Source organism: Penicillium oxalicum, chromosome IV, assembly GCF_001723175.1.
Source record: "Penicillium oxalicum strain HP7-1 chromosome IV, whole genome shotgun sequence".
NCBI classification, from domain to species: Eukaryota; Fungi; Ascomycota; class Eurotiomycetes; order Eurotiales; family Aspergillaceae; genus Penicillium; species Penicillium oxalicum.
In genome coordinates, this window is record NC_064653.1 from 796461 (window position 1) to 808606 (window position 12146).

General features: G+C 52.6%; 3 protein-coding genes across 3 annotated transcripts; 2 read left to right on the forward strand and 1 right to left on the reverse strand.

The window, feature by feature from the left end:
• Window positions 1-195: 195 nt before the first annotated feature.
• On the forward strand, window positions 196-2509 carry POX_d05064 (Importin subunit alpha; the record flags this gene model as incomplete). The annotated part of the gene is made up of 8 exons (XM_050113916.1): window positions 196-435; window positions 731-795; window positions 857-939; window positions 999-1096; window positions 1149-1412; window positions 1478-1562; window positions 1626-1757; window positions 1815-2509. The coding sequence occupies 8 exons, from the start codon at window positions 196-198 to the stop codon at window positions 2507-2509; spliced, it is 1662 nt and encodes a 553-aa protein (XP_049968867.1).
• A 1694-nt stretch (window positions 2510-4203) lies between these two features.
• Window positions 4204-7918, reverse strand: POX_d05065 (uncharacterized protein; the record flags this gene model as incomplete). Its single annotated transcript, XM_050113917.1, has 2 exons — window positions 4204-7379; window positions 7471-7918. 2 exons carry the CDS (start codon window positions 7916-7918, stop codon window positions 4204-4206), a joined length of 3624 nt encoding a protein of 1207 aa, XP_049968868.1.
• A 2401-nt stretch (window positions 7919-10319) lies between these two features.
• POX_d05066 (uncharacterized protein) lies at window positions 10320-11507 on the forward strand (the record flags this gene model as incomplete). Its single annotated transcript, XM_050113918.1, has 1 exon — window positions 10320-11507. The coding sequence occupies one exon, from the start codon at window positions 10320-10322 to the stop codon at window positions 11505-11507; it is 1188 nt and encodes a 395-aa protein (XP_049968869.1).
• Between the last annotated feature and the right edge of the window lie 639 nt (window positions 11508-12146).

Here is a 12146-nt window from a genome sequence, read left to right on the forward strand (position 1 = left end):
GTGGAAAGTGATATCGGACGTGGTCACATGACTCCCCCTCCTTCCCACAAGAATCCTTTCTTCGTCTGCTCCCGTTTCCCCCCACATTTCTTCTTCCTCCAAACCCCAGCGCCAGCGCGATCATCCTCATCACCCGACACAATTTGTCACTCAAACGCGCGCTTTCCTTCCACGAATCTCTGACGAACCCACAATATGGCGGAACGCTACATTCCCGAGCACCGCCGGACGCAGTTCAAGGCCAAGAATCAGTTCCGTCCTGATGAGCTCCGCCGCCGTCGTGAAGAACAGCAGATTGAGATCCGCAAGCAGAAGCGTGAGGAGGGACTGGCCAAGCGACGTGGTATCACCACTCGTGATGGTGGAATTGGCGTTGGTGGCACTGCTGCTGCCGCCACTGAAAGTGATGATGAAGCCAGTGCTATCGAGAGCGAGGTGAGTTTGAATCGCTGTTGCCATTTACCCTCTCGTTTTATATTCCCCAAACCCCAACAGGCGGGTAATGAGCAAGTCGCCTCCAAAAATTTTTACTTGGAGATTTTCTTATCTGCTAGGATGCGCCGACATCCACGCTCATTTCCCCTTTGTTTGTATCATGCGATCATCAACATGGAATTTTTTTCACCGCCCGGTTGCTATGGGGCCAACCCCTCCAAATTCGGACCATCACTTATACGACCCCACTATACACTACCGGTTCGATCAGATGCTAATATCATGGTCTTCATAGCTCAATGTCGAACTTCCCCTGATGGTTAAGGGTGTTATGTCCGATTCCGTTGAGGACCAGATCAGGTACACATCTACAAAGAAGACATTGTATTTATGAAATTTTCTAACTTTTTTTTTTCCTAAGCTCCACCACCCGCTTCCGAAAGCTTCTGTCCAAGGAGCGCAATCCTCCCATTGAGCGTGTCATCGAGACCGGCGTTGTCAGCCGTGAGTTAACCTTCGAGCTGACTTGACACGTGTGGCATTTTTGCTAATACTGCTTTCAGGCTTCGTCGAGTTCCTTCGCTCCCCTCACACTCTCGTCCAGTTCGAAGCTGCCTGGGCTCTCACGAATATTGCCAGTGGCAGCGCTACTCAGACACAGGTGTGTACTGGAATTGCGGCACTATATTATGCACTTTACTCATCAAAAACAGGTTGTGATTTCTGCTGGTGCCGTGCCCATCTTCGTCGAGCTGCTTGCCAGCCCCGAGCCCGATGTGCGAGAGCAGGCCGTCTGGGCTCTCGGAAACATTGCCGGTGACAGCCCTCACTGCCGTGATTTCGTCCTCGGTGCCGGTGCCCTGCGCCCCCTCCTGAACCTCATCAACGATGGACGCAAGCTGAGCATGCTTCGCAACGCCACCTGGACCCTCAGCAACTTCTGCCGTGGCAAGACCCCCCAGCCTGACTGGAACACTGTATGTTTTCATCACTGCTCCATTACTTCGACTATCGCAAAGGAGTAAAGCTTACACTCATCTAGATCGCTCCTGCTCTGCCTGTTCTCGCCAAGCTTATTTACATGCTGGACGATGAGGTGCTGATTGATGCCTGCTGGGCTATCTCATGTATGACATTCTATACTTTTTGGGCCACAACCAGATTTCCAGAGCTAACCTTTTTTGAAACAGACCTCTCCGATGGTAGCAACGACAAAATTCAAGCCGTCATCGAGGCAGGCATTCCCCGACGTCTCGTGGAGCTGCTTATGCACGCCTCCACATCCGTTCAGACTCCTGCCCTTCGCTCTGTTGGCAACATCGGTAAGTGATCAATCATCCATGGTCCTGGTATAAGGACTAGGCTAACTGAAGGAACAGTGACCGGTGATGACGTCCAGACCCAGGTTATCATCAACTGTGGTGCTCTCCCCGCTCTGCTGTCCCTCCTGAGCTCTACGAAGGACGGCATCCGTAAGGAAGCCTGCTGGACCATTTCCAACATCACCGCCGGCAACTCAAGCCAGATCCAGGCTGTTATCGACGCCGGTATCATCGCTCCCCTCATCAACCTCCTGGCCAATGGCGATTTCAAGACCCGCAAGGAAGCATGCTGGGCGATCTCCAATGCAACCTCCGGTGGCTTGCAGAAGCCCGATCAGATTCGCTACCTGGTTTCGCAAGGTTGCATCAAGCCGCTTTGCGATCTGCTCGCTTGCCCTGACAACAAGATCATTCAAGTGGCTTTGGATGGTCTGGAGAACATCTTGAAGGTCGGCGAAATGGATAAGGAGGCTGGCCAGGGCGATGCCCGCGTCAACCGCTATGCTCTGTTCATCGAAGAGGCTGGTGGTATGGAGAAGATTCACGATTGCCAGAACAACGCCAACGAGGAAATTTACATGAAGGCCTACAACATCATCGAGAAGTACTTCTCCGACGAAGACGAGGCAGGTGGTGAGATCGATGAGTTGGCGCCTCAGCAAACCCAGGCCGGCTTCAGCCTTGGCACAGGACAGCAGCAGCCCGCTGGCGGTTTCAACTTCGCCGGTGCTTCTGACTCCATGGACATGTAAACGGACCATCGATGATGTTCATTCCTCGCTTCCACGGTCGGTCGCGGATCGGTTCAAGCGCCCTCAATCAGCGATTGCTTGATCAGCACAGGCTAGATACTCGGACTTTTCTGGGCTTCCGGCTGCCTGTTTTGGGAGGGAGAAAAACATCTCCAACTCCGAGCCTCGGCCTCATACGTCCCTGCCCACACTGACGTGGGTCGTGACTGCGGCTGAGGAATTTTCCAAGCCTCTGTCTCCGTCAAAGTTGGAACGTCCTTCACGAAATTTTCACTTCTCTTTCCATCAACCTCCCCCTTTTTGATTCACGATAAAGATTCACCGTCATGTAAACCCCAACCCCTTTTCTAGCATTCTCATACACAGGCGCACTTTGTTTGAAGGATCGGTTTCTTTTTCCCTCTTCGATGTTAATGTCATTCATATTCCAGTTTCGTGGCCCCCTTATCCCTAGGTTGCCTTGTTCCTTTCTATTTCCGGAGGCGTTAGTGTTGAGGGACATTGTCCTCTCGGCGGGCCACCATTTCCGGTGATGGCTTTTCAAAATAAAATTCTACCCAACTGCCGACGGTCCTTCAGAGGCTCTCGTCCAAGTTTTTCATCTCATAAACCGTGTTTTTACACTTTGAATCCTTTATGGGTACTGGACCTTGCTTTTAGACAGAGCGTGCCGCAAAATGAAGTTGCTGTCGGTCTTGGGTGCCATTATCCAAACCAGAGATCAACCTTACGCATCCATCGTGACCGTTTTCTTGCGACAGATCTCTAGGCCATTAACTCATAAATCCGCGGCTACATCTATGGTGGTGATCCATTCTCGATACTTACTTCAATTGGCATATGGATATAGTCACAAAACGGAATGGACTACTGGGCCTTCCATTTCCTTATAACACCTGCCTATGGAATTGTCCCCCATTGGAGCCGACCCCATGAATCTCTCTTTGCCCAGACGCTCTTTGCAAAACCAGGAGCCTTAAGCCCCCAAAACGTAGAATTCACCAAGTATGAATGAGCTACATGGAACAGAAGGTATGATGAGGTATCACCGTTGGTCCGGGGAGCTGCAGTGCGAGTATTACCTTAGGTGTCGCGGTTGCATCCACGCCACACATGCTGGCCTTGACTTGATATACATCGCAACTGTTTCCCGTGGAACCGATTTCAACTCACTCCCGTCAAGTGGAGGCCAGCAATTCCATGCCGCATGTTCTTTACGACGTCGATCTGGTAGGGCGGGTTCAAAGCTTATTGTCATGAGGTTGCAGGACAGTAACAACCTTGTAGGTGATGAGGCTGCGATACATAGATCAGACTATGGGAACATCTCTATTCATTGATTTGAATTGATAAAACATTCGCAAAGATGCCGCCTGATAATACCTGAACACAGCCACGTGTAACCAAAGATGAAGGACAAGGAAAGCAGTAAAAGAGAAAGTAAAAGAGAAAAAAAAGATTGAGAGGGGGAATTTTGAAGTGCAGAAATCGCAAAAGAAGAGAAAGCCAGGTATAGAATACTGTGCACAAATCGTAGAGGTGGGAGGAACGGGGAAAGAGTGAGAATACGTCTGTAGAGGAGGTGCGAAAAGAATGTTTGGAACATGATCGTGGAGGCCTTGGCAGGACATGATTGTCTTGCATTCGATAGTGGATCGTGCTGGTCATTTGAATGGAGCCCTAGCGAGCTGAGTTTAATCACCCATCACCTCATCTTCATCCGATTCAGAGGCAGAGGCACCGTCCTCGTCATTCTCATTCTCGTCACCGTCTCGATCGATATCCTCTTCCAGGAGGCCGCGGTTGCGCAGGTCTTCCTCGTCGTCGTCTTCGATTGGCTCGGCATTGTCGGCCTCATCCTCGTCCTCTGCGTGGTCGTCAGGTTCAGCTTCATTCTCATGTTCAGCCCCCTCCTCGTCGTCTTCATCGTCATCGTCAATACGCTCGGCGGACTTGAAGTCTTTCTTGCCGGCAGAATCCTCACCATCGGCGGCAGCACCCGTAGAAGCTCGTTTTGTGCGATTACGAGGCACTTTGCGAGGTTTGCGCTCCTCCAAGTACGATAGGACTTCCCGATAATTGTGACCCAGAATGTTCTTGTGACGAAGAAGACGCTTCTTGAGAGAGCCCCGGCGTGACCCAGAAGCGTCGATCACTCGGCCAATGATGGCAAGCACCAGCTTACCGGTAAGCTCGCACAACCGCTGCTCGGCGACCATGCTATTTCGGAGTCGCTGGTTGGCAGCGGCCTCGTCGTCGGAGTCACTCGCCTCCTCATCCTCATCGTCCTCGGGCTCATCCTCAGATGCTGGCTCGTCATCCTCCGCGGGTTCCAGGCCACGTTTTGACTTTTTGGCAAACAATCGCTCAGCAAGCGTTTGGATTTTGACGATTAGGTTCTGGCCTTGGACAGGAATCTCATGTATAAGACCTTGGGCTTGGAAGAGAACATCTTCATTATTGCCCACACCCTGTCCAACATTGCGAAGCGTGCCGAAGAGCGTGTGCAGGTCTAGGTAGGTCGTAGCAGCGACGAACCTCAAATCGTCGAAACCGCTTCGCTCTTGCATGATGGCGAGCAGAGCAGAGGCGAAGACCTCACGGCCCTTGGCGAGTGCTTCGAAATATGACGTAGAGAACGATGCCTGTCCATCCTTCAACGCTGTTGCAAGCGCCTGGACCTTCCACATAAAGTAGAAGAGCAAGACACGAATGCTGTTGACGACAGTCTCTGTCTCCGCCCGGGCAATGTCTTCATCCTCGTCCAATTGGCGCGTTCCCCGCTGAACGAGATGTAAAAGAATGTTGAAGGGGGCCTCTGATATCTCTTTCTTGGATTTGGAGTGGGCCTTGGGGACTGCCTCGAGGATACTTGTACAATCGATAATGGCAGAGAGATTGACAATTCGCGTCACAGTGTTAGCGAGCTCAGTAATGGTGGGATCGGGAATATAGGCACCAGCTTGCACTTCCTTTTTCCGCCACAGCGCGACCAAAGTGTCAAGCATATCATCCCAAAGCTCCTGGATCTTCCCCTCAAGCGCTTCCCGCATCTCCTCGGAACTCTTCGCATGCAAGAAGGCCACACTAGCTTCAGCGAGTACATCCTGATCCGAGTGAGTGAGGAATTGCTTGTTGATATCGTTCAGCAAGGTCGTGTACGCTGTCGCATCCTTCTGCAGGTCCTGGATGGTGTCCAAATCCACAAGATGCTCGAGGCGCAGCACTGCAGAGGCCGCTTCCGGGGCAGATCCAAATTTGTTGAGAAGTTGTGGGATGATCTGGGCCAATCCGTGTGAAATTTCTTCCTGCAACTCAGGGATCTTCGCCGTCAACGCCTTGACTTTGCGGCCGCGCTTGTGGATATCGGACTTTGCAATGTCGAGCACACGAAGCTTGACGGCGGCGCAAAGAATCTCCAGAAGAATGGATTCTTGCCCTTCGTTCATTTTGTACAACGTTCGTACCAGGCCTGTAGCATCATCCTCTTCGGGCTCGTCCTCAATCTGAGAATGATCGTAGAGCAGATATCCAGCAAGAGACTGCCATTGGGAAAGCTCTTCCACAAATGGGTAAATGGCCTCTGTGGCAAGCACGAAGCGGGAGGCGGCTGGCGCGCCGGACAGCACGTTGCGCACAGACTCGGATGTTTTGTCCTCGCCTTGATCGTCGTAGGCCTGGAAGATTTCTACCAAGGTCTTGAACTTGATCCATGAACGCTTGGGTGATTCAAACTCGTCCTCATCCTCATCCTCGGCGAACAATTCGTTCACTTCGTCAGAAACTTCCTCGATCGACGACTCGAATGCATCTTGCACATTGGCGGCAAAGAAACGGCCTGCTACTCTTCGGACTCGGGGGTCGACGTCGAACACCAACTTACCCACAGCGTCGATATCACCAGGTTCAAGCAGACCCCCCTCGCGCAGGTGAATTAACAATTCAATAGCCGCCACACGGACGTTGATGTCCGCATCCTGAGAAGCCATCTCCACAATTCTGGGGCGGAATCGATCCGTAAACGAGTGAAGGACCGCAATATTATCCTTGTTTTCGTAGAGAGGTAGTAATTGCTCCAGGACAATCAATCGTGTATGTGCAACAACGTCGGCAAGAGTCCATCCCAGATATCGAAGATACTGGCCCTCAAAGAACATCTCTCTGTATGTCGCGATCCACTTGCCCAGGGAGGCTAAGCATTCGCCGCGAATCACACCATCGACATCCCGATAGCGATGGACGAAGACAGTATCGAAGCCATCCTGCAGGAACTCGTCCAAACGCTCAATCTTGCCCTCGCCTTCCGACACAGCAGTTTGGATGGCTTCAATTCGGCCTTTGTTTTGTGTCTTTTTCTTCTTTTCATTCTCGAGTTGCTTGCGGGAAGTGGTCACAGTGGTCATCACTTCCCGTGCAACTGTGCACAGAGCTGAAGTCATGGCCAATGATATGATGGTTGCAGTGTGGCGGAACGGCCGAATGCCCGCTGTGGAGATACAAGAGATCCAAATCTGGATATTCTCGAGGAGGGCAACGTCCGTGTACAAGATGGAAGAGTGGTGGAAAGTTTGCACTAGTGCGGCGAAGAATTCCTCCAGTACTGGTTGAAAGGCACGATACCTCTTGTCTTTAGACGCGAGGGGGTATTCTGGAATCTTGTGTGCGATGTAGACCTCTTGAAGCTCTGTGATATGCTCGGGCGCATGGTCCACCTCTACCACCTGCTCCTCGGTGATCTCCAAGTTGTCGCCTGTGCACCGAAGGATGAAATTGACCAGGTCGCGCATAGCAATAGCGGGGTTTTTTTCGTATTGACTGAGCCACTGCGCCGCGGCTGTCTCGGAGTTGTTGCTTTTTCCAAAAACCTCGGCTATTGAGGACAAGTCAGATACAGGGACGAGTAGAGATTGATCTCAGGCTCATGCCTGTCGATCCCGTCGAGAGGATGTGAAATCACTTACCATACAAGCCCTGCTCACCAGAAGCTAGACTTGGTCGGGCTCTCACCTTGCGCGGGCGTGAAGCGGGTGGCCGGCTGTTCGTTGCGGGTCGAAACGCGAGCTGTCTCCCCACGCCATTCCCTGCAACCTTGGGCTTCTTCGCGGCGGGGGTGCGTTTTTTGGTGGGTGCTTTTTTGGGCCCTTTTTTCCGGACGGTACGTCGCTTCTCTCGAATCTCTTCCTCGTCGGGCTCATCATCCTCGGCATCATCACTGTCGGACTCGGAGAGTTCATTTTCACTGTCGGATTGATCAAGCGCATCGCCACGCTTCCGTTTGGTGGTTGTGTTTGATTCGATGATCGAGTGATTGGTTTGCGAGAAGACCTCGGGTCTTCGCGTCGCCCGGCCTGACTTGCGTCGGTCCTCCGCGGGCGTGGACGCCGGACTGCTGGCATTATCCACGTCCATGGTCGATTCTCAGGTCTGTGCCGTGGCTGATACCGATGTGGGATCTGCAATCGCGAAAATGTGCCTAAATTCCCCGGGATCTGGCGTGGTGAGGACAGTTCGAAGCTTGCTGGTGCATGTATTGTCGGAGTTCGATCAAACGCGCAGGAGCCAGACGCGCTTTGCGGCACCACTTACCGAACACAGCGTAGGCAGATGCCCCTGGGAGATGCCAAGGACCTCTCAATCCGTGTGGGGGTAAATTTCTGTCTTTTTTTCCCTTTCTGTCACTTGAAAACAATGCGACAGAGATTTGTTCGCAGCATGCCAGAGTGTGCGGGTCAATCGATTTACTCGGAGGAAAGTCAACGGGAGCGGGGGTTTAGCGTACAGCCCACAAGAGATGCGACGCGACTGGGTGCCTGAGCGCCTGACGTGACGCTCGTGGTCCCGATGACCCAATTTGAAGGCCTGAGGCATGCATGACATGACAGAGCTTGGCTCTGCTGGCCTGAGGCTGCAAAATGTTGGAAGCGGAGAACAAGTGGTGAAGACACCCGCAGGATTGACGTCCAATTGCCCTGTGCAAATAATGGCCGGTTTTCCAGGCGCAACGTACGCACTGGTCTAATTCTTTCTGAATCACCTATCTATCCGGGAGTTTGACTTGACTGGGTCGATCATGATGGGCGGTACGTGATGACGAACGACCGCATCGAGAGTCAGACGCTTGAGGGGACATAGACTTCACTATCCGAGACTCAATCACTAGTTGATGTTACGAGCCCAGTTGTCAGATTAAGAGAGCAGTTTCAACCCCCCCCCCCCCCATATCGATTTTTTTCAGTGTATCGACCCCTGTCGATCTCATTCACGCCTTGTTTTTTTTTCTTCGATCTTGAAGGCCGCAGACCATTTCACTCTGATTAAGAGCTCTAGAGCACCCTTGGCCTTTGCTATCCCCCATTTGCAGTCTCGGAGAACCGTTGGAAAGAAGTGGCTGTCCACAGACGAACTTTATGTGCTAGGAACCCAAGTTGTTCCTGGTTTGAATTCAGATCTACTGGTTCAGGACTTGGTGGTCCCGATAATGCCAGGTTGAGTCAATTGATCACACAAGCTTTCCCGTTCTTCAAGCCCAAACAGAGAGAGAGCGAGAGAGAGAGAGGTCTTCCCTGCTGAGTAAGTACTGAAGATCAAGGACCTCAAAGCGAAGAGATTCGAGATTCATGCACCTTTCCAGACATGTTTGGGTGTAAGCTGGCTAGGTTCTTGTACGCTCTCCTGCGGGGTCTCTTACTGTCTGCATGGTCAGCCTTGACGGTTAATATCGCAACGAAACGGTCACGGCTGCCTCCTGGCTCCAATGTCAAATGGAAATTGTTACCCGCATCAGAACGACTGTCATCATTCGAGGGCCATCAACGGCTCCCGTTCCGCAGTCAATCAGAGGAGTGTACTGCTGTCATCCGCAAAGCCAAGACGTACCCTCCGAGCAAGCTTTGTATGGGGTTGCTTTACCTCCACCGCGAGCATCCTAGTCAAGTTCTTTTTTAGCTTGACTTTTTTTTATTCTTCTTTTTTTTTTTTTTGGACTGCCATGTTTCCCACCTGGGATCAGCTCTGTTCGTCATCACGTGTGCTGCGAGGAGAACTCTTGGGGGCTTGGCGAAGGCGGCCATGTTTTCCGTTGATTGGGTTCGACGAGCGCGTGAGTGGTACCGACTCGCCGAGAAGGGCTGGGCGTTTGGGCCCGGGCGAAGATCCTGGATTTTGGTGTGTCATAGAAACCCGCTCGCGGGCTCTGCTTCGCTCGGTCTGGCGGAGTCGTCATGTCACGGGGAGAGGAATCGTGGGCGCTGCTCTGACGGGAGTTCCGCTCTCATCATCGTCAAATGCCAGATGGCCATTCTCGTCATCCCACTGGATCCCAGTGATGGATCGCGGGTCCCCCACTTTGCAGTGCGAGGAGCCACTGCAGGGTATTCGTGAGGTCGGATGATGATGCCAGTCAAGTCCGGGGTAAGGATGTGCCAAAATAGAAAGTATTAAATGCGGTACCCGATCCACCCTCTTCGATGATGTCGCAATAATGTACCAAAAAGGGACAAAATCACACTTCTCACGACCTCACCCCTAGTTTCTGTGGCCTCGCAAAGGATTCTCGAACAGAGACTCATCTCTTCGTTGACACCGACGCCCTTTAATGGTCAATTTGCATGTTCTGACCAAGCGATTGACGATAAGGTCTTCTTCCTGGCGGCCCACCTTTTTTTCTCTTTCTCTCTCTCTCTCTCTCTCTCTCTCTCTCTCTCGCCTCGAGGACGCGTCGTTGCAGAGTTGAAGCTCACCCTCTTGCACTGGGTTCCAGAAATCACAGACACACAAAAAGACACGCTTTCTTTCGTTCTCGATCGTCACAATGCGACAACCAACCATGCCCATCCGCTCACCCTTTGAGTCGTCGATCGCAAAGCCGGGCCAAGGCACGGTGGTCCTCTCTCTTCTGCCTCCCAATACTCCCACACTCACCACGCTCACATACAAATACCCATTGAAGCTGGTCCCCCGATCGTCCAGCTTCGTGCCCAGCTCGTCCGACTCGGTGCGGCCAGAGTCCAGCCCGTCCAGGCCGGTCCATCTCTACCTGTTGACCTACGGCGGCGGCCTCCTACCGGGGGACCATATCGAGGTGTCCATTCAGTTGGAGGCCCGAACCCGCATGGTGGTGACCACTCCGCAAGGGAGCACCAAAATCTTCAAGACGGAGCCCAGCAACGCCAATGGAATCAAGTTGATCAAGGGTCATCGGGAGCACATGCCTTCGCACCAACACCTCGCTGACATGAGTAAGCAATCGCTCGATGTCCGCATCGGGCGGCGCGCAGCGCTGTGCTACTTGCCCGACCCGTCCGTGCCATTCAAAAACAGCCGCTATGCGCAAGTGCAGACCTTCACTGTGGACGCTTCGGCCAGAGGCGACGAGCGCGGCAGCTTGTGTGTGTTGGACTGGGTCACGCAGGGCCGCACCTCCCGGGGCGAGAATTGGGACTTTCGCTTCTGGCGCGGGCGCAATGAAGTGTGGGCCCACGATGAGAAGACGGGCAAAAACCGACTCTTGTTACGAGACTCGGTCATCCTGGACGACGAGACCGACAATCGTGCCCCCCCGGAGGAGAATCTCTCGGCAGAAGAAAGCGGCGCCGGAACGGAGAACCACGCTGCACCCACGGGACCTCCACCATCACAGGCGGGTCTGACGTCCTTAAACCTGATCAAGGAGCGAACGCGTCCGCACGGCGTGGTTGGCACGCTGATTCTGTCGGGTCCGGTATTCGACAGTCTTGGCGCGTTCCTGATGCACCAATTCAACTCCCAGCCTCGGATCGGAGGCCAAAATTGGTCGGCATCCTCATCTGATCCCGACCCCTCAACGCTCTGCACCAAAGGCGATGTGACATGGACGGCAGCCCGTGTACGGGCCGGGTTTGTCCTCGTCAAATTTGGTGCCAAGGACTTTGAGACGGCCAAAGACTGGCTCGGAGGTCTCCTTCGTGAAGAAGGTAGCATTGTCCGGGAATTCGGCGAGGAAGCGCTCTTCTGCCTGTGAAGTTGTTTGGATTTTTTTTCCCTTGTGTACCCAAACCTTTTTTCTCCCTTCCCCCCTCGATCTCTTCTTCCCCTTTCTCCTCCTTTTCCGTCCCCTCCTAATTCTCTTCTATCCGTATCATGTTTTTGATGTCGAACAAGTTGACATGTGAGGCCAAGACTGGCCATGAAACAACCACTTGCGCCCGTGGTCTAAGACTGCATTCTTTGATTTACACGATGCCCACACGCATTCATGACAGTTTGATGTGTTTTGGTTGTTCTTTATTTGATCGCGCGATAGGCGTCTTGATCGCGGTTTTGGACGATGACGAGTCCAAAATATGATGCCCTGTTTGAACTAAAAAAAAGGACCCCCTCTGGGTTGACTTCCGCCGGGGCCAACTGGAATGAAGCAGAATCGGCAGACTGGAGCTGGCTCGTCTCGATGAAAGTGGAATGGGCAAGAATTAGCCCTGTCAATGCATTTGCAATCTTTTCAAGACTTTGGAATCCATGTTCTTTTGTATCAAAACTTGCGAGGTCATCCTCCTGGATGTTTCACAGTTGTAATTCACCCCGGACGCCCCTCTCCTGGACACGTGGTACGATAATCTGGACAAGGCATGTGGTTTCTTCATCCCAAATAAGAAGTATGTTC